The 19,803-nt window shown below is 45.8% G+C and overlaps 1 protein-coding gene across 1 annotated transcript in view; it reads right to left on the bottom strand.

Moving 5' to 3' along the window:
* Positions 1-217: 217 nt before the first annotated feature.
* FSCN1 (fascin actin-bundling protein 1) overlaps positions 218-19,803 on the bottom strand; it is a 102,782-nt gene continuing 83,196 nt past the window's right edge. The window contains exons 2-6 of the mRNA XM_053694282.1: positions 13,520-14,515; positions 4,715-4,871; positions 4,097-4,218; positions 3,825-3,992; positions 218-1,454 (exon numbers count right to left, since the gene is read on the bottom strand). Of these exons, the coding sequence (XP_053550257.1) occupies positions 1,252-1,454; positions 3,825-3,992; positions 4,097-4,218; positions 4,715-4,871; positions 13,520-14,515 (1,646 nt within the window). The 3' untranslated portion in view covers positions 218-1,251. The remainder of the gene's footprint in view (positions 1,455-3,824; positions 3,993-4,096; positions 4,219-4,714; positions 4,872-13,519; positions 14,516-19,803) is intronic.

Below are 19,803 nucleotides of genomic sequence, written 5' to 3'. Positions count from 1 at the left end.
TACAGAGGAGTTTCCCAGGATGTCTTTAATGGGCTTGTGACAAATTGTTTCAATTATCCAGTAAGACCCTACACATTAGTTACTTGTTTCTGAAAATGGTTCAACGCAAGAGTTTAAGACTTTTGTAGGAATGATTCAGCAAGTGGTAATACCCAGGTATCAGTTGTGCATGCACCTTCTTGTTTCACTTAAACAGAATACAATAAAACCAAACCGATTTCTTCAGCTTTTTTTATTTAAATGGCACTTGACATTGTCAGTGAGTGGCAACTTCACAGATTGAGAGGGGGACATGAGCAGGGGATCCAGCACCAGATCACAGGGAACAAGCAGGGGCAATAAGGTATGTACCCGCCACCCCCACAAGTTACCGGGTGATGTTAAGGCCACAGGGGCAGATAACAGAATATGAGATGACAACACTAGATCACAGGTTATTCCAGTTGCCCCACAGGTCACATTGTGCCAGCACCACCCGAGTAGGCATGCCTCACAATATGCCAGACACTATTGTATCACACCGTTGAGATGAGGAGCGCACGATATAAATAGGTAACTAATACTGATTTGGTTTAAATTCCTCTCCACTTCCAGCCAGTATAATAGGGAGGGGAGGCCACAAAGTATAAACTACAGAAATGTGCAGAATATGCAGAAATTCCAGGAAAGCTGAACAGGTAAATCTCTCAGTACCTGCAATAAACTGCCGTGTGAATGAGAACCCTAAACAAGTTAAACATTCAAACTGCAGTTTTGGTCCAAAGGTATCTGCTTTAGAGAGACAGCAATTAACCCACTGGCTGCCAAAGATGGCTTGATGCACATGAAAAAAGTTGCAACAATTGCTGGCAATCCATGGGTTAAAGAGTGTCCCACAAAAAGCTTGGCCAACGCCCTCCTTGCTCAGGGCTCTCAGTGTAGCAGAGCCGAGTGTATCTAATGGACTATTACTATGGTCAGCAACAGGACAACTAGAGCCAGTAACAGGAGCTGCTGTAGGTGGATACCACAAGGAGCCCCATTTATACTGGACCTTTTATCTGTCAAGACTTGGGGGAATGGATGGACTGTTAGTTGTTTGGGGCCCAGCATCCTACACCATACAAAGTTCTGTGAAAATGTTGGGCAAGAAATTGGCGAAATAAAAAGCAAGTTCCTCTGCAACCAAAGCTTTGTGTCTAATGTCCTGCAAGACCAGACAGAGGCACAAGGAGACGATTCATGGCCGGATGTGGCCTCTGGTAAATGCGCTTAGTATTCCCAGAGTGCAGAAGGGTCTATGGTCTCTGCGTTGGCTTTGAGAACACCGGCGTGGTCACCTTTCATGTACAGGCCATTCACCTTGATTGCTACCTTGTTGTGATCGCAGAACTCAAAGAAGAAATCTACAGGAGAGTCACCACTGCTGGTCACAGACATATCGCTCCCCACCGCCCAGTATTTCCCTGTGGAATCTGCAATTAGCAGGCGAGAAAAAGCTCATCAGGTGACAAATACTTGACATTCAATAGGTTGCATCAAATTAGAATAAAGCTGAACAAACAAGTTATGTAGTTACTGCATCTATGGGACAGTGAGGTCACTAACACAATCTAGCATCTCTCCATGGGACAGTGAGCTCACTAACATTCTCTGGCATCTCTCTATGGGACAATGAGGTCACCTACGACCTATAGCATCTCTATGGGATAGCGAGGTCACCAACACCCTCTAGCATCTCTGCATGGGACACGGAGATCACCAACACCCTCTAGCATCTCTCTATGGGACAGTGAGGTCACCAACACCCTCTAGCATCTCTCTATGGGACAGTGAGGTCGCCAACACCCTCTAGCATCTCTCTATGGGACAGTGAGGTCACCAACACCCTCTAGCATCTCTCTATGGGACAGTGAGGTCAGCAACACCCTCTAGCATCTCTCTATGGGACAGTGAGGTCACTAACATTCTCTAGCATCTCTCTATGGTACAGTGAGATCACCTACGCCCTCTGGCATCTCTATGGGACAGTGAGGTCAACTATGCCCTATAGCATATCTCTATGAGACAGTGAGGTCACTAACCCCCCTCTAGCATCTTTCTATGGGACAGTGAGGTCACTAACCCCCTCTAGCATCTCTCTATGGTACAGGGAGATCACCTACACCCTCTGGCATCTCTCTATGGGACAGTGAGGTCACTAACCCCCTCCAGCATCTCTCTATGGTACAGGGAGATCACCTACGCCCTCTGGCATCTCTCTATGGGACAGTGAGGTCACTAACCCCCTCTAGCATCTCTCTATGGTACAGGGAGATCACCTACGCCCTCTGGCATCTCTATGAGACAGTGAGGTCACTAACCCCCCTCTAGCATCTTTCTATGGGACAGTGAGGTCACTAACCCCCTCTAGCATCTCTCTATGGTACAGGGAGATCACCTACACCCTCTGGCATCTCTCCATGGGACAGTGAGGTCACTAACACCCTCTGGCATCTCTCTATGGGACAGTGAGCCCACCAACACCCTTTAGCATCTATGGGACAGTGAGGTCACCTACGCCCTCTAGCATCTCTATGGGACAGTGAGGTCACTAACATTCTCTAGCATCTCTCTATGGTACAGTGAGATGACCTATGTCCTCTGGCATCTCTATGGGACAGTGAGGTCAACTACGCCCTATAGCATCTTTCTATGGGACAGTGAGGTCACTAACCCCCTCTAGCATCTCTCTATGGGACAGTGAGGTCACTAACCCCCTCTAGCATCTCTCTATGGTACAGGGAGATCACCTACGCCCTCTGGCATCTCTCCATGGGACAGTGAGGTCACTAACCCCCCTCTAGCATCTCTCTATGGGAGAGTGAGGTCACTAACCCCCTCTAGCATCTCTCTATGGTACAGGGAGATCACCTACGCCCTCTGGCATCTCTCTATGGGACAGTGAGAGCACCAACACCCTTTAGCATCTATGGGACAGTGAGGTCACCTACGCCCTCTAGCATCTCTCTATGGGACAGTGAGCCCACCAACACCTTTTAGCATCTATGGGACAGTGAGGTCACCTACACCCTCTAGCATCTCTCTATGGGACAGTGAGGTCACCTACGCCCTCTAGCATCTCTCTATGGGACAGTGAGCCCACCAACACCTTTTAGCATCTATGGGACAGTGAGGTCACCTACACCCTCTAGCATCTCTCTATGGGACAGTGAGGTCACTAGCCCCCTCTAGCATCTCTGTGAGACAGTGAGGTCAGCAACACCCTCTAGCATCTCTCTATGGGACAGTGAGGTCACCAACGCCCTATAGCATCTCTATGGGACAGTGAGTTCACCAATGTCCTCTGGTCTCTCTATGGGACAGTCAGGTCACTAACACCCCTCTGGCATCTCTATGTGACCCTATAAGGACAGTGGGATCACCAACACCCTTTAGCATCTATGGGACAGGGAGATCACCTACGCCCTCTAGCATCTCTCTATGGGACAGTGAGCCCACCAACACCTTTTAGCATCTATGGGACAGTGAGGTCACCTACGCCCTCTAGCATCTCTCTATGGGACAGTGAGCCCACCAACACCTTTTAGCATCTATGGGACAGTGAGGTCACCTACGCCCTCTAGCATCTCTCTATGGGACAGTGAGGTCACCAACGCCCTATAGCATCTCTATGGGACAGTGAGTTCACCAATGTCCTCTGGTCTCTCTATGGGACAGTCAGGTCACTAACACCCCTCTGGCATCTCTATGTGACCCTATAAGGACAGTGGGATTATAAATGTCATCTGGCCCTTTCTATATGTCATTTGGGTCACCTTACGCCTTACTGCTGCCCCACTTACCCTTCAGGTTATATGCCCCATCATTAAATTCCAGTTGAAAGACATCATAACATGAGCGGTTTGAGTCAAGGGTTCCAGTCATTTTGCGGCAGGCTATGAATCCGTGCTCTCCACGCAGGACAATGAGAGGACGATTAATCAGTTTCATCAGGAATTGCTCTGTCTCCGCTGCACAGAGGGGGAATAAAGAGTTAGCAATCTGCTAAAGTAGCACTACTACTGGACAATGTAATGGCACGCTGGGTAGGGTTAATATTGGTAGTGTCACTTACTTGCAGAATCCACAGCGGCTGCCAGCTGCCCATTCTTCTTGGCTGCAACATATTTTCCGTTTGCTGCCCTAAGTGTGATTCTGCGGTCGCACCAATCAATATCAAAGTAACAGTTATCATTCCTGCCCAAAAACAAGTAGGGAACAGGTAAGCAATGGAGGAAAACTAAGTGCCCAGTATAATCAGACTACACGGGTCAGTAAATTTACTCTTCACTGTTGTATTCTATAAAGCAGCTGATACAGCTTTTGAGCTTCTGCTATGAGTGAGCATGTAGCCAATAGTTAAAGGGACATGACTTTCTTTCATGATTCAGACAACGTGATTTTAAACAACTTTACTAATTACTTCTGTTATCTAAATTTGCTTCATTCTCTTGATATCCTTAGTTGAAAAGCATACCTAAGTAGGCTCAGGAGCAGATATGCATTACTGGGAGCTAGCTGCTGATTGGTGGCTGCACATAAATGGCTCACTGGTTCCCCAGACGTGTTCAGCAAGCTCAGTGCATTGCTGCTTCAACAAAGGATAACAAAAGAATGAAGCATAATTGCACCATCTAGGCAGCTCGCCAGAAGCCTGCATCTCTTGTGTAGGAAACCAATAAACCAGACTCACAGGGTGGAAGCAGAGGCCTGGATCCCACCGTTACTGGACAAGGCCCAGTATTTCCCAGTGTAGGTCCGGAAAGCGCACTTCTTTGTGTCTTTGTTGATTTCCAGCTGAAAGGTCTCCTGGTCACTCTCCTCGTCCTGATTGGCTGACAAGTCAATCCCTAAAAAAAAAAAAAAAAAAAAAAAAAAAAAAAAAGTAAGTCACTTTGGGGCGATCATGTTTACAGTATATGCAGCAAGTGATATCTGCGTTTTCACTACTACTGAGGGTTATCTACCTGCTGCACCTCCCACAGGAAGCCAGTGTATGTCATTAAACCTCTGAAGAGCAATTAAACACGTGCCAATTACTGTAAGTGAGCCAGATCTCTGCAGGGAATAATCTAATACTACAGACACCACAAATTGCTGCGTGCTTCACCAGATGCCCGTCTAGCTACTGCTGGGCTCAACCTCCATTCCATGGGATGTGACCGTGTTGTTAGTGAACCTAGCATGTTATCTTGCTTTTTGTGCTAAATTTTCTTATTTTAAAGTTTATCTTTAACTATAAGGGACAACCTTATTGTGAGAGTGACCCTACAACATGCTACAAGAGGTTGCTTATACCTATGCACAAGCTCATTTATATTTGTTCCTAACCAAGCACAGTAAAGCAAATATACTCAAGGGGCTTTTCCCCAAATCCCAGCAAATTATACCAACAAAAGAGCATGACTTAAAAGGACAGGAAACTAAATTTTTCATAATTCGGATAGAACATACAAATTCTAAACAATTTACTTTTAATAACAATTTAATTCTCTTGTTATCCTTTGCTGAAGGAACATTGCATTGCTGGGAGCTAGCTGAACACATCTAGTCAGCCAATCACAAGAGACAAATGTATGCAGGCACCAATCACCAGATGGCTCCCATTAGTGTAGGATATTGTGTTTTCGTTTTCAACAATGGATTTTCAAACTCCTAACTAAGCCTCAAAGTATCAGACTACTGCTTGCTCTTGTTTGTGTAATGGGTCTTCATTTCAGTGGGTGTCCCAGCCTAACCTTATCAACCGTGTAAATTGGGAGCTTCTAAGTTTGAAAAAAGGTTTCATGCTGGATATTTAGATCTGTGTGCATATTCTTCATTATAGTAGTGTATTACATGCAGTTATATGAACATTTGTCTATACTGTCCCTTTAACTCTGAAGTCATCTGTACAGAAAACTGCAAGAGATTGGAAATACTGCAGTTCCTGACAGTCCGGCGTATACTGTATAAATCTATATAAAATAAAGGGGCTGCAAGTTTTATACTAATCTGTCAGGCACTGAGACAGAGGTCACTGACAGTCCGGCGTATACTGTATAAATCTATATAAAATAAAGGGGCTGCAAGTTTTATACTAATCTGTCAGGCACTGAGACAGAGGTCACTGACAGTCCGGCGTATACTGTATAAATCTATATAAAATAAAGGGGCTGCAAGTTTTATACTAATCTGTCAGGCACTGAGACAGAGGTCACTGACAGTCCGGCGTATACTGTATAAATCTATATAAAATAAAGGGCTGCAAGTTTTATACTAATCTGTCAGGCACTGAGACAGAGGTCACTGACAGTCCGGCGTATACTGTATAAATCTATATAAAATAAAGGGGCTGCAAGTTTTATACTAATCTGTCAGGCACTGAGACAGAGGTCACTGACAGTCCGGCGTATACTGTATAAATCTATATAAAATAAAGGGCTGCAAGTTTTATACTAATCTGTCAGGCACTGAGACAGAGGTCACTATACAACATTTGCGTAGAAGCTTTTTACTAAAAATGTAAAAAACAGGAACAAATTACTTTGACCTCTCAAGCCCATACAATGCCATTTCAGACCAGTCAGATTCCATACAATCCAGACCCCCCCAAACACATCGAGGTCCCAGACTCCAGCAAGCCACCCTCCTACAGCAGCTGCACAAACTGCAGGACACAAAGCTATACACGTTACTCATAGCAACAGTGGTCATTAAACTGCCCCCTGCTGAGAGCACAGATACAATGATGGCCGTGCATGTGTGAGCTCACTGTGCACAAGCATGGTCTTGTACTGAGGAGCAAAGGCAAACTACTGAGTATTGACGAGGGAGAAACTGAAATTAAAAAGGTATGGAACAGTCTTCATTAAACCCAACGGCAAGAATCTTAGCTGCAAGCTGCTTGTAAATGCACTAAAAAGCTTCTTTAGCTGGTTCCTTGCAATACTGTATGAAGGAAGTTCTGGGTATTGCACACAGCACTAAAGAGATATCCGCTGGCAAAGTGATGCGCAAGCCAAAGATGATTGATCCAGGAACAATGCAGACATTGAAATGCTCAGCCTGCCCAGCGCAGATCATAGCAAGTTATGTGCAAGTCCGTCCTCACTGACCTACTTTACTGAAATCTGTATCTGGACCAAATCAGACAAGAAAAGCCATTGTTTATTGTGCAGCTGTCCCTACCCACACCGGCGAGGCTTAGACCACAACTGCAGATATATAGCTTAGACATCAGCTTGTGTGATCCCCAATACCGAGACCCCTCTAGTTCCCCCAGCATACATGCCACACACCAATCTATACATCACAAAGGAAAGCCGAGGAGCAAATCTGCAACCTAAAGGGAGGGGAGACTCCTGCTGCTAGAATACTGAGCCTTTGTCTCATTTGACAAGTGATCAGGACAGACATTTTGTTATCACTGATGCAGGACAAGAAAAACGCACACAATGCACATCAGCAGCTCACACATTACTTGCAGAAGAGAGGGGCGACTTATGCGCATGTCAGAGCAGGAACATGCAACATTGTGCACACATTACAGAATAGGGAAAATATCCTACAGCATATGGAAAAAACAGCCAAGAATAATGGTCACCTGTGTACACCAAGGTATTTATGCAAGTGGCACAAAGCCTCAAACCGGACGCACGTTTCCCAGCACAAACGCCTCATAAGATTATATCACAAAGTAAACGTAAAATTGAACAGGTATATTCTAGTACCACTGCCTACCATGCTGTTGCTTTATATACACTTATGCCCAGACGACTGGAGCTCACGCCCATACCATTGGGTGGCAACCATTAATACTTGATCAGATTATCACTTGTAGTAGTATTAGTAGTAAAATTCAAAGGTAGTATTACCAAATAAATACTTCTGCTAATTGTTAGTACCCGTGTATGGAATTTATTAAAATACATTAAGTCTATTCGCTGCCCTATTGCACTCACCAGGAAGTTTTGCAGCTGCCGAAGCGAAATCGTGCGTCACCTAATAGTGCAGATTGAATCACTGACATAACCTAAAGCTTTAGGCCAGAGCTAGTTTTTAGCTGTATTATATAAACACATTAACAGAGATGCTGTTACCCCAAGATCTTGTACCCAGGGGTTCTGGGGAAAAACATGAGTAAGAGGGCACCTTCTCAAGACAAACCGCTACGTGCAGAACCACCCAGTGCTTAATCTTATCTCTGACTCAAATGACAATCTAAAAACAAGGCTATTTATCACAACAGAACCAGTCACTGAGCTAGCACTACATATATAGCATATAACAAAAATGTGACTTCTGTTCTAGGAATAGCTGGATCACTAAGTGGGGGAGAGAAAAAAAAATTCACAAATATTCTTGAAATGCAGCCAGTGCTTCACCAATGCAGCATCATGTAACCAGAGACTGACCAGGAATGAGTAACAGATGTGCAACAGCTGCTGAGAACGGATGGGGGTCTCACTAACAATACCCCATTGCTTTGTATCTGAGGGGTGCTGAAAATGCCAAGCCCTGAAAGGGTAGGGTGGGACACTGGTACCTCTGGCAGGAAAATAAGAGACCCCATCTCCATAAATGTTTAGCGGCCAAAGGAGTCAGTAAGCTACATGTGGCTGTTAATACATGAGCTGTTATTATTATTATCGGTTATTTGTAGAGCGCCAACAGATTCCGCAGCGCTATGTACATATGATTTAGTCCCTGGGAAGTGAAACGGCTCTGTTAAAGCACCCCAACTGCAGCAAGGACACGAGACCTGGTTCTGGCAGGGCTGGCACCAGCATACGTGGTGCTGAGGTTTGCTTTGTCCTCACCAAGACTAACTACACAAAACATGCACACCACTTCCTGCCTCCCATTCCTGAATGACATCCCCCCTTCCATTCCCACCCGGCTTGCTAAAGGTTCTGTCTTGGTTTTTTTAGATTTGTGGCTCCTTTAGCCCTTCCCCCAACATAAATTATTCAAAGCTTTTGTGCTAGTGAGGGAGATGGAACTAAAGATTATAGCCATAGTAAAAAAATGTAGCCCACTCCCCATACCACACATAGCAGAAACTAGTGACGAGCCTCTTTTCACACACTGCTGCAGATACTGGGCATCTCCCGGTGATCCTACACGTGTCTGATTACAGAGACACCAGGATGGGGTAAGCCGGACATCTGCAGCAGATTAGCGCCATTTCTTGGGAGCGCACAATGCTGTCTTGTACAGGTCGTACAAAGAAATGCATAAAATAATGACTCAAAGGGAATCACAACAGGCAAATTCCAGACACACCCAGAAACTCCCAAACATCATCCTCTGTCTAACAAAACAAAAAAGGGACAGCAATTCTAAATGGAAACTAGCCCAGTATTGAGAGCCCCACTGTATGAGCAAAATAAGGGGCTGTATAGAGCCCCACACAGTGGTGTGATTCAGCCGGTTATCACCAGTTATTGCAAACTGGTTCCTAAAATTTCCCAGCTTCAAGAACTGGTGGAACAGTATGCACCGATTTTAAAATAACTGCATGTAATAGACACTACTATACAGAATAATATGCACAGACACCGATAAAAACATCCAGTATAAAACGGCTTAAACTTACTTAGAAGCTCCCAGTTTAATAATGATGAGGTTAAGCTGGGAAACCCTGTAAAAGGGGCTGAGAAAACCGGAAGAGGAGACCCCCCTATATATGAAAAGGCCCAGTACACAAACAGGAGCAAGCAGTAGTCTGCAGACATGGGACTACATCTGATACTTTGAGGCTTGGTTAGGAGTCTGAAAATCAGCACAATGTTATTAAAAATTAGCACAACTATACATTGTTACAAAAATAGCTAAGATGGGCTACAAAAAATGCAAATAAAAAATGTAGTGTCCCTTTAAAGGGACAGTATGCTGGAGAATTGTTTTTCCCTCAACATGTTTCCACTTTGTTATACCAGCAGCAGAGTAACAATATATGAGAAATTGCTCCTTTAGGCTTATTGCAAGCAAGGCACGCTACAGTCTTGTCATTTACTACAAACAACGGATTTTAGGGAGGTGAACCAGTGAGGATACGAGTGTAAAGGTTACAACGTTACAGTGCAAATTCCCTAACTTGTTGCATTCGAGAAGTTGTAGAATCCCACCACTGCATACACCATACGTATTGAGGGGCGCATGCAGACTGTGCCACACAGATGGTACATGACCACTATGTATCCAGGCAGAAAATCTTCATCCTCAGAGAAACAAGGGGAGGGGAGAGCCAGACACCCAGCACCAGACTAACCGGGTGCTGCTGAGACTTACAGCAGCAAATACCTTTGTATTACCATCCTGTTTTATTACCATACCATCGTGGTTACAAGGACTCATTAAACACAGTATCATACATAAAGTGGGGTTAATCTATAAACATCAGCTATGCAAACGAGCCTCATGAATAGGGAAAGTAACTGTACTGTGCAGTTCCACGTACACCGGTGTCTGCTGCTGAAGTGTGTCTGGCACCCAAGTCTGATCACTGCCAACACCTTAAATATTTCTAGAGCACCAACAGATTCTGCAGCTAATACTTTATCCCCCCCAACCCTGAGTGTATACACTCCAACATTATGTTATAAGCCCAGAAGAAGCACCAACTGCCTCTTCTGCCCCACTCTCTCCAACACACACCCCACTACCCACCCCCAAAACACCCCACTACCCACCCCCAACACACCCCACTACCCCCTCACACACACGCCCACTACCCCCTCACACACACGCCCCTTACCCCCTCACACACACACACGCCTTACCCCCTCACACACACACACGCCTTACCCCCTCACACACACACACGCCTTACCCCCTCACACACACACACGCCTTACCCCCTCACACACACACACGCCTTACCCCCTCACACACACACACGCCTTACCCCCTCACACACACACACGCCTTACCCCCTCACACACACACACGCCTTACCCCCTCACACACACACACGCCTTACCCCCTCACACACACACACCCACCTTACCCCCTCACACACACACACCCACCTTACCCCCTCACACACGCCTTACCCCCTCACACACACACACGCCTTACCCCCTCACACACACACACGCCTTACCCCCTCACACACACACCCGCCTTACCCCCTCACACACACACCCGCCTTACCCCCTCACACACACACCCGCCTTACCCCCTCACACACACACCCGCCTTACCCCCTCACACACACACCCGCCTTACCCCCTCACACACACACCCGCCTTACCCCCTCACACACACACCCGCCTTACCCCCTCACACACACACACGCCTTACCCCCTCACACACACACCTTACCCCCTCACACACACACACACCTTACCCCCTCACACACACCTTACCCCCTCACACACACACACCTTACCCCCTCACACACACACACACCTTACCCCCTCACACACACACACACCTTACCCCCTCACACACACACACACACCTTACCCCCTCACACACACACACACACCTTACCCCCTCACACACACACACACCTTACCCCCTCACACACACCTTACCCCCTCACACACACCTTACCCCCTCACACACACCTTACCCCCTCACACACACCTTACCCCCTCACACACACCTTACCCCCTCACACACACCTTACCCCCTCACACACACCTTACCCCCTCACACACACACCTTACCCCCTCACACACACACCTTACCCCCTCACACACACACCTTACCCCCTCACACACACACCTTACCCCCTCACACACACACCTTACCCCCTCACACACACACACACCTTACCCCTTCACACACACACACACCTTACCCCTTCACACACACACACACCTTACCCCTTCACACACACACACACCTTACCCCTTCACACACACACACACCTTACCCCTTCACACACACACCTTACCCCCTCACACCTTACCCCCTCACACCTTACCCCCTCACACACACACACACCTTACCCCCTCACACCTTACCCCCTCACACACACACCTTACCCCCTCACACACACACCTTACCCCCTCACACACACACACACACCTTACCCCTTCACACACACACACACCTTACCCCCTCACACACACACACACACACACACACACCTTACCCCCTCACACCTTACCCCCTCACACACACACACACACCTTACCCCCTCACACACACACACACCTTACCCCCTCACACCTTACCCCCTCACACACACACCTTACCCCCTCACACCTTACCCCCTCACACACACACACCTTACCCCCTCACACCTTACCCCCTCACACACACACACCTTACCCCCACACACCTTACCCCCTCACACACACACACCTTACCCCCTCACACCTTACCCCCTCACACACACACACCTTACCCCCTCACACCTTACCCCCTCACACCTTACCCCCTCACACACACCTTACCCCCTCACACACACCTTACCCCCTCACACACACCTTACCCCCTCACACACACCTTACCCCCTCACACACACCTTACCCCTTCACACACACCTTACCCCTTCACACACACCTTACCCCTTCACACACACCTTACCCCTTCACACACACCTTACCCCTTCACACACACCTTACCCCTTCACACACACCTTACCCCTTCACACACACACACCTTACCCCCTCACACACACACACCTTACCCCCTCACACACACACACCTTACCCCCTCACACCTTACCCCCTCACACCTTACCCCCTCACACCTTACCCCCTCACACCTTACCCCCTCACACCTTACCCCCTCACACCTTACCCCCTCACACCTTACCCCCTCACACCTTACCCCCTCACACCTTACCCCCTCACACCTTACCCCCTCACACCTTACCCCCTCACACCTTACCCCCTCACACCTTACCCCCTCACACACACCTTACCCCCTCACACACACCTTACCCCTTCACACACACCTTACCCCTTCACACACACCTTACCCCTTCACACACACCTTACCCCTTCACACACACCTTACCCCTTCACACACACCTTACCCCTTCACACACACCTTACCCCCTCACACACACCTTACCCACTCACACACACACCTTACCCACTCACACACACACCTTACCCACTCACACACACACCTTACCCACTCACACACACACCTTACCCACTCACACACACACCTTACCCACTCACCTTACCCACTCACACACACACCTTACCCACTCACACACCTTACCCACTCACACACACACACCTTACCCACTCACACACACACACCTTACCCACTCACACACACACACCTTACCCACTCACACACACACACCTTACCCACTCACACACACACACCTTACCCACTCACACACACACACACCTTACCCACTCACACACACACCTTACCCACTCACACACACACACACACCTTACCCACTCACACACACACACACACCTTACCCACTCACACACACCTTACCCACTCACACAGAGGGAGCACCTACACCAGTTCCCCCCGGATGCAGGGATGGGGGGCATGGACCAGGAGCACACTGACAGACACCTACCTTGCCGGGTAGACACGTTCCTCCCGTTGGCCGCGGTCAGTACGATCTGGGGGCAGCTTCTCTCCAGCACAAAGAGCTCGTCCCTGCCGGCCTTGGTGCTCCTGCCCGCGCGGAGCGTCCCGCTGGGTCCGGTGGGGCTGAGGTAGTGCCCGTCCTCGGCCCTGAACGCCACCTTTCCGCCCCAGATATCCAGCGTGTACCCGGTGTCCGGCCCCGCGTCCTCCTGCAGCTGCCCGTCCCTCCCCAGCAGCCGGTGGTCCGCGCTCTGCAGCCGGTAGCGCGCATCCTGGTAGAGGAGCGTGATGAGCGCGCTCAGACCCCACGGCACGTCCCGCTCCACACATAGAGCGTCCCCGCGGGCTGCGGCGTAGCGCTTACGGCTGGCGCTATACAGGGTGACCTGCGGGTGCACGGCAAGGTGCACGCTCCAGCGCTCCGCTGCACCCACGGACGGGGCGAAGCAGCTGATCCGGTCCTCGCAGCCGCCCAGGTACCGCCCGTGCGGTTCTGACATGAGCGCCCAGCGCCCGTCCCCCTGCGCCGTCACCACGAAGCGGCAGTCTGGCCCGGGGGCTTCGCTCTCGCCGGACACGCGCCCATCCTTGTCCGCGCTCAGGAACCGGCCCAGGTGGCTCCGCAGCAGCACTGTGGCCCCGCTCTCCCCCGGCTCCCCGCCCTCCCCTGCCGCCTCCAGCGACCACACCTGCTTCTTCTTCAGGCTGCTGGCGGACGCATTAATCTTAAACCCGAACGCCTCGGCCGTCAGGTACTTCCCGGAGCAGTTAATGAGCCCGAGCTGCAGCGGCCCGCTCATGGTGACCCGAGGGTGAGAAACGCGGGACACAGACAACAAATACCGGGAGCTCTGGTGCTCCACTGCCGCCTGCCCGCCTGCTGCTGCCGCCTTTATAGACTCGGTGACGTCATGTGAGGGGCGGGGCCACATCTGGAGGAGACTGAAGGATACAGGGATGGGAGGCATGGACCAGGAGCACACTGACAGACAATAGTGTATATACTGATGTACCAGCTATATACACTGACAGGCACTAGTATATATATATATACTGATGTACCAGCTATATACACTGACAAGCACTAGTATATATATACTGATGTACCAGCTATATACACTGACAAGCACTAGTATATATATACTGATGTACCAGCTATATACACTGACAGGCACTAGTATATATATATACACTGATGTACCAGCTATATACACTGACAGGCACTAGTATATATATATACACTGATGTACCAGCTATATACACTGACAGGCACTAGTATATATACACACTGATGTACCAGCTATATACACTGACAGGCACTAGTATATATATACTGATGTACCAGCTATATGCACTGACAGGCACTAGTATATATATACACTGATGTACCAGCTATATACACTGACAGGCACTAGTATACTGATGTACCAGCTATATACACTGACAGGCACTAGTATATATATACTGATGTACCAGCTATATACACTGACAGGCACTAGTATATATATACTGATGTACCAGCTATATACACTGACAAGCACTAGTATATATATACTGATGTACCAGCTATATACACTGACAGGCACTAGTATATATATATACACTGATGTACCAGCTATATACACTGACAGGCACTAGTATATATATACGGATGTACCAGCTATATACACTGACAGGCACTAGTATATATATACTGATGTACCAGCTATATACACTGACAGGCACTAGTATATATACACACTGATGTACCAGCTATATACACTGACAGGCACTAGTATATATATACTGATGTACCAGCTATATACACTGACAGGCACTAGTATACTGATGTACCAGCTATATACACTGACAGGCACTAGTATATATATACTGATGTACCAGCTATATGCACTGACAGGCACTAGTATATATATATACTGATGTACCAGCTATATACACTGACAGGCACTAGTATATATATACTGATGTACCAGCTATATACACTGACAGGCACTAGTATACTGATGTACCAGCTATATACACTGACAGGCACTAGTATACTGATGTACCAGCTATATACACTGACAGGCACTAGTATACTGATGTACCAGCTATATACACTGACAGGCACTAGTATATATATACTGATGTACCAGCTATATACACTGACAGGCACTAGTATATATATACTGATGTACCAGCTATATACACTGACAGGCACTAGTATATATATACTGATGTACCAGCTATATGCACTGACAGGCACTAGTATATATATACTGATGTACCAGCTATATACACTGACAGGCACTAGTATATATACTGATGTACCAGCTATATACACTGACAGGCACTAGTATATATATACTGATGTACCAGCTATATACACTGACAGGCACTAGTATATATATACTGATGTACCAGCTATATACACTGACAGGCAATAGTATATATATACTGATGTACCAGCTATATACACTGACAGGCACTAGTATATATATACTGATGTACCAGCTATATACACTGACAGGCAATAGTATATATATACTGATGTACCAGCTATATACACTGACAGGCACTAGTATATATATATACACTGATGTACCAGCTATATACACTGACAGGCACTAGTATATATATATACACTGATGTACCAGCTATATACACTGACAGGCACTAGTATATATATATACACTGATGTACCAGCTATATACACTGACAGGCACTAGTATATATACACTGATGTACCAGCTATATACACTGACAGGCACTATTATATATACTGATGTACCAGCTATATACACTGACAGGCACTAGTATATATATATACTGATGTACCAGCTATATACACTGACAGGCACTAGTATATATATATATACACTGATGTACCAGCTATATACACTGACAGGCACTAGTATATATATATACACTGATGTACCAGCTATATACACTGACAGGCACTAGTATATATATACTGATGTACCAGCTATATACACTGACAGGCACTAGTATATATATACTGATGTACCAGCTATATGCACTGACAGGCACTAGTATATATATATACTGATGTACCAGCTATATACACTGACAGGCACTAGTATATATATACTGATGTACCAGCTATATACACTGACAGGCACTAGTATACTGATGTACCAGCTATATACACTGACAGGCACTAGTATACTGATGTACCAGCTATATACACTGACAGGCACTAGTATACTGATGTACCAGCTATATACACTGACAGGCACTAGTATATATATACTGATGTACCAGCTATATACACTGACAGGCACTAGTATATATATACTGATGTACCAGCTATATACACTGACAGGCACTAGTATATATATACTGATGTACCAGCTATATGCACTGACAGGCACTAGTATATATATACTGATGTACCAGCTATATACACTGACAGGCACTAGTATATATATACTGATGTACCAGCTATATACACTGACAGGCACTAGTATACTGATGTACCAGCTATATACACTGACAGGCACTAGTATATATATACTGATGTACCAGCTATATACACTGACAGGCACTAGTATACTGATGTACCAGCTATATACACTGACAGGCACTAGTATATATATATACACTGATGTACCAGCTATATACACTGACAGGCACTAGTATATATATACACACTGATGTACCAGCTATATACACTGACAGGCACTAGTATATATACACACTGATGTACCAGCTATATACACTGACAGGCACTAGTATATATATACACACTGATGTACCAGCTATATACACTGACAGGCACTAGTATATATATACACACTGATGTACCAGCTATATACACTGACAGGCACTAGTATATATACACACTGATGTACCAGCTATATACACTGACAGGCACTAGTATACTGATGTACCAGCTATATACACTGACAGGCACTAGTATACTGATGTACCAGCTATATACACTGACAGGCACTAGTATACTGATGTACCAGCTATATACACTGACAGGCACTAGTATACTGATGTACCAGCTATATACACTGACAGGCACTAGTATACTGATGTACCAGCTATATACACTGACAGGCACTAGTATATATATACTGATGTACCAGCTATATACACTGACAGGCACTAGTATATATATACTGATGTACCAGCTATATACACTGACAGGCACTAGTATATATATACTGATGTACCAGCTATATACACTGACAGGCACTAGTATATATATACTGATGTACCAGCTATATACACTGACAGGCACTAGTATATATATACTGATGTACCAGCTATATACACTGACAGGCACTAGTATACTGATGTACCAGCTATATACACTGACAGGCACTAGTATATATATACACACTGATGTACCAGCTATATACACTGACAAGCACTAGTATATATATACTGATGTACCAGCTATATACACTGACAGGCACTAGTGTACTGATGTACCAGCTATATACACTGACAGGCACTAGTATATATATACTGATGTACCAGCTATATACACTGACAGGCACTAGTGTACTGATGTACCAGCTATATACACTGACAGGCACTAGTATATATATACTGATGTACCAGCTATATACACTGACAGGCAATAGTGTATATACTGATGTACCAGCTATATACACTGACAGGCAATAGTGTATATATACTGATGTACCAGCTATATACACTGACAGGCACTAGTATACTGATGTACCAGCTATATACACTGACAGGCACTAGTATATATACTGATGTACCAGTTATATACACTGACAGGCACTAGTATATATACTGATGTACCAGCTATATACACTGACAAGCACTAGTATACTGATGTACCAGCTATATACACTGACAGGCACTAGTATACTGATGTACCAGCTATATACACTGACAGGCACTAGTATATATATACACACTGATGTACCAGCTATATACACTGACAAGCACTAGTATATATATACTGATGTACCAGCTATATACACTGACAGGCACTAGTGTACTGATGTACCAGCTATATACACTGACAGGCACTAGTATATATATACTGATGTACCAGCTATATACACTGACAGGCACTAGTGTACTGATGTACCAGCTATATACACTGACAGGCACTAGTATATATATACTGATGTACCAGCTATATACACTGACAGGCAATAGTGTATATACTGATGTACCAGCTATATACACTGACAGGCAATAGTGTATATATACTGATGTACCAGCTATATACACTGACAGGCACTAGTATACTGATGTACCAGCTATATACACTGACAGGCACTAGTATATATACTGATGTACCAGCTATATACACTGACAGGCACTAGTATATATACTGATGTACCAGCTATATACACTGACAGGCACTAGTATACTGATGTACCAGCTATATACACTGACAGGCACTAGTATATATATACTGATGTACCAGCTATATACACTGACAGGCACTAGTATATATATACTGATGTACCAGCTATATACACTGACAGGCAATAGTGTATATATACTGATGTACCAGCTATATACACTGACAGGCACTAGTATATATACTGATGTACCAGCTATATACACTGACAGGCACTAGTATATATACTGATGTACCAGCTATATACACTGACAGGCACTAGTATACTGATGTACCAGCTATATACACTGACAGGCACTAGTATATATACACAGTGATGTACCAGCTATATACACTGACAGGCACTAGTATATATACACACTGATGTACCAGCTATATACACTGACAGGCACTAGTATATATATACTGATGTACCAGCTATATACACTGACAGGCACTAGTATATATATACTGATGTACCAGCTATATACACTGACAGGCAATAGTGTATATATACTGATGTACCAGCTATATACACTGACAGGCACTAGTATACTGATGTACCAGCTATATACACTGACAGGCACTAGTATACTGATGTACCAGCTATATACACTGACAGGCACTAGTATATATATACTGATGTACCAGCTATATACACTGACAGGCACTAGTATACTGATGTACCAGCTATATACACTGACAGGCAATAGTGTATATATACTGATGTACCAGCTATATACACTGACAGGCACTAGTATATATATACACTGATGTACCAGCTATATACACTGACAGGCACTAGTGTACTGATGTACCAGCTATATACACTGACAGGCACTAGTATATATATACTGATGTACCAGCTATATACACTGACAGGCACTAGTGTACTGATGTACCAGCTATATACACTGACAGGCACT

Source organism: Bombina bombina, chromosome 11 (assembly GCF_027579735.1).
Source record: "Bombina bombina isolate aBomBom1 chromosome 11, aBomBom1.pri, whole genome shotgun sequence".
Lineage (NCBI taxonomy): Eukaryota > Metazoa > Chordata > Amphibia > Anura > Bombinatoridae > Bombina > Bombina bombina.
This window is presented reverse-complemented; position numbering and strand designations above follow the sequence as displayed.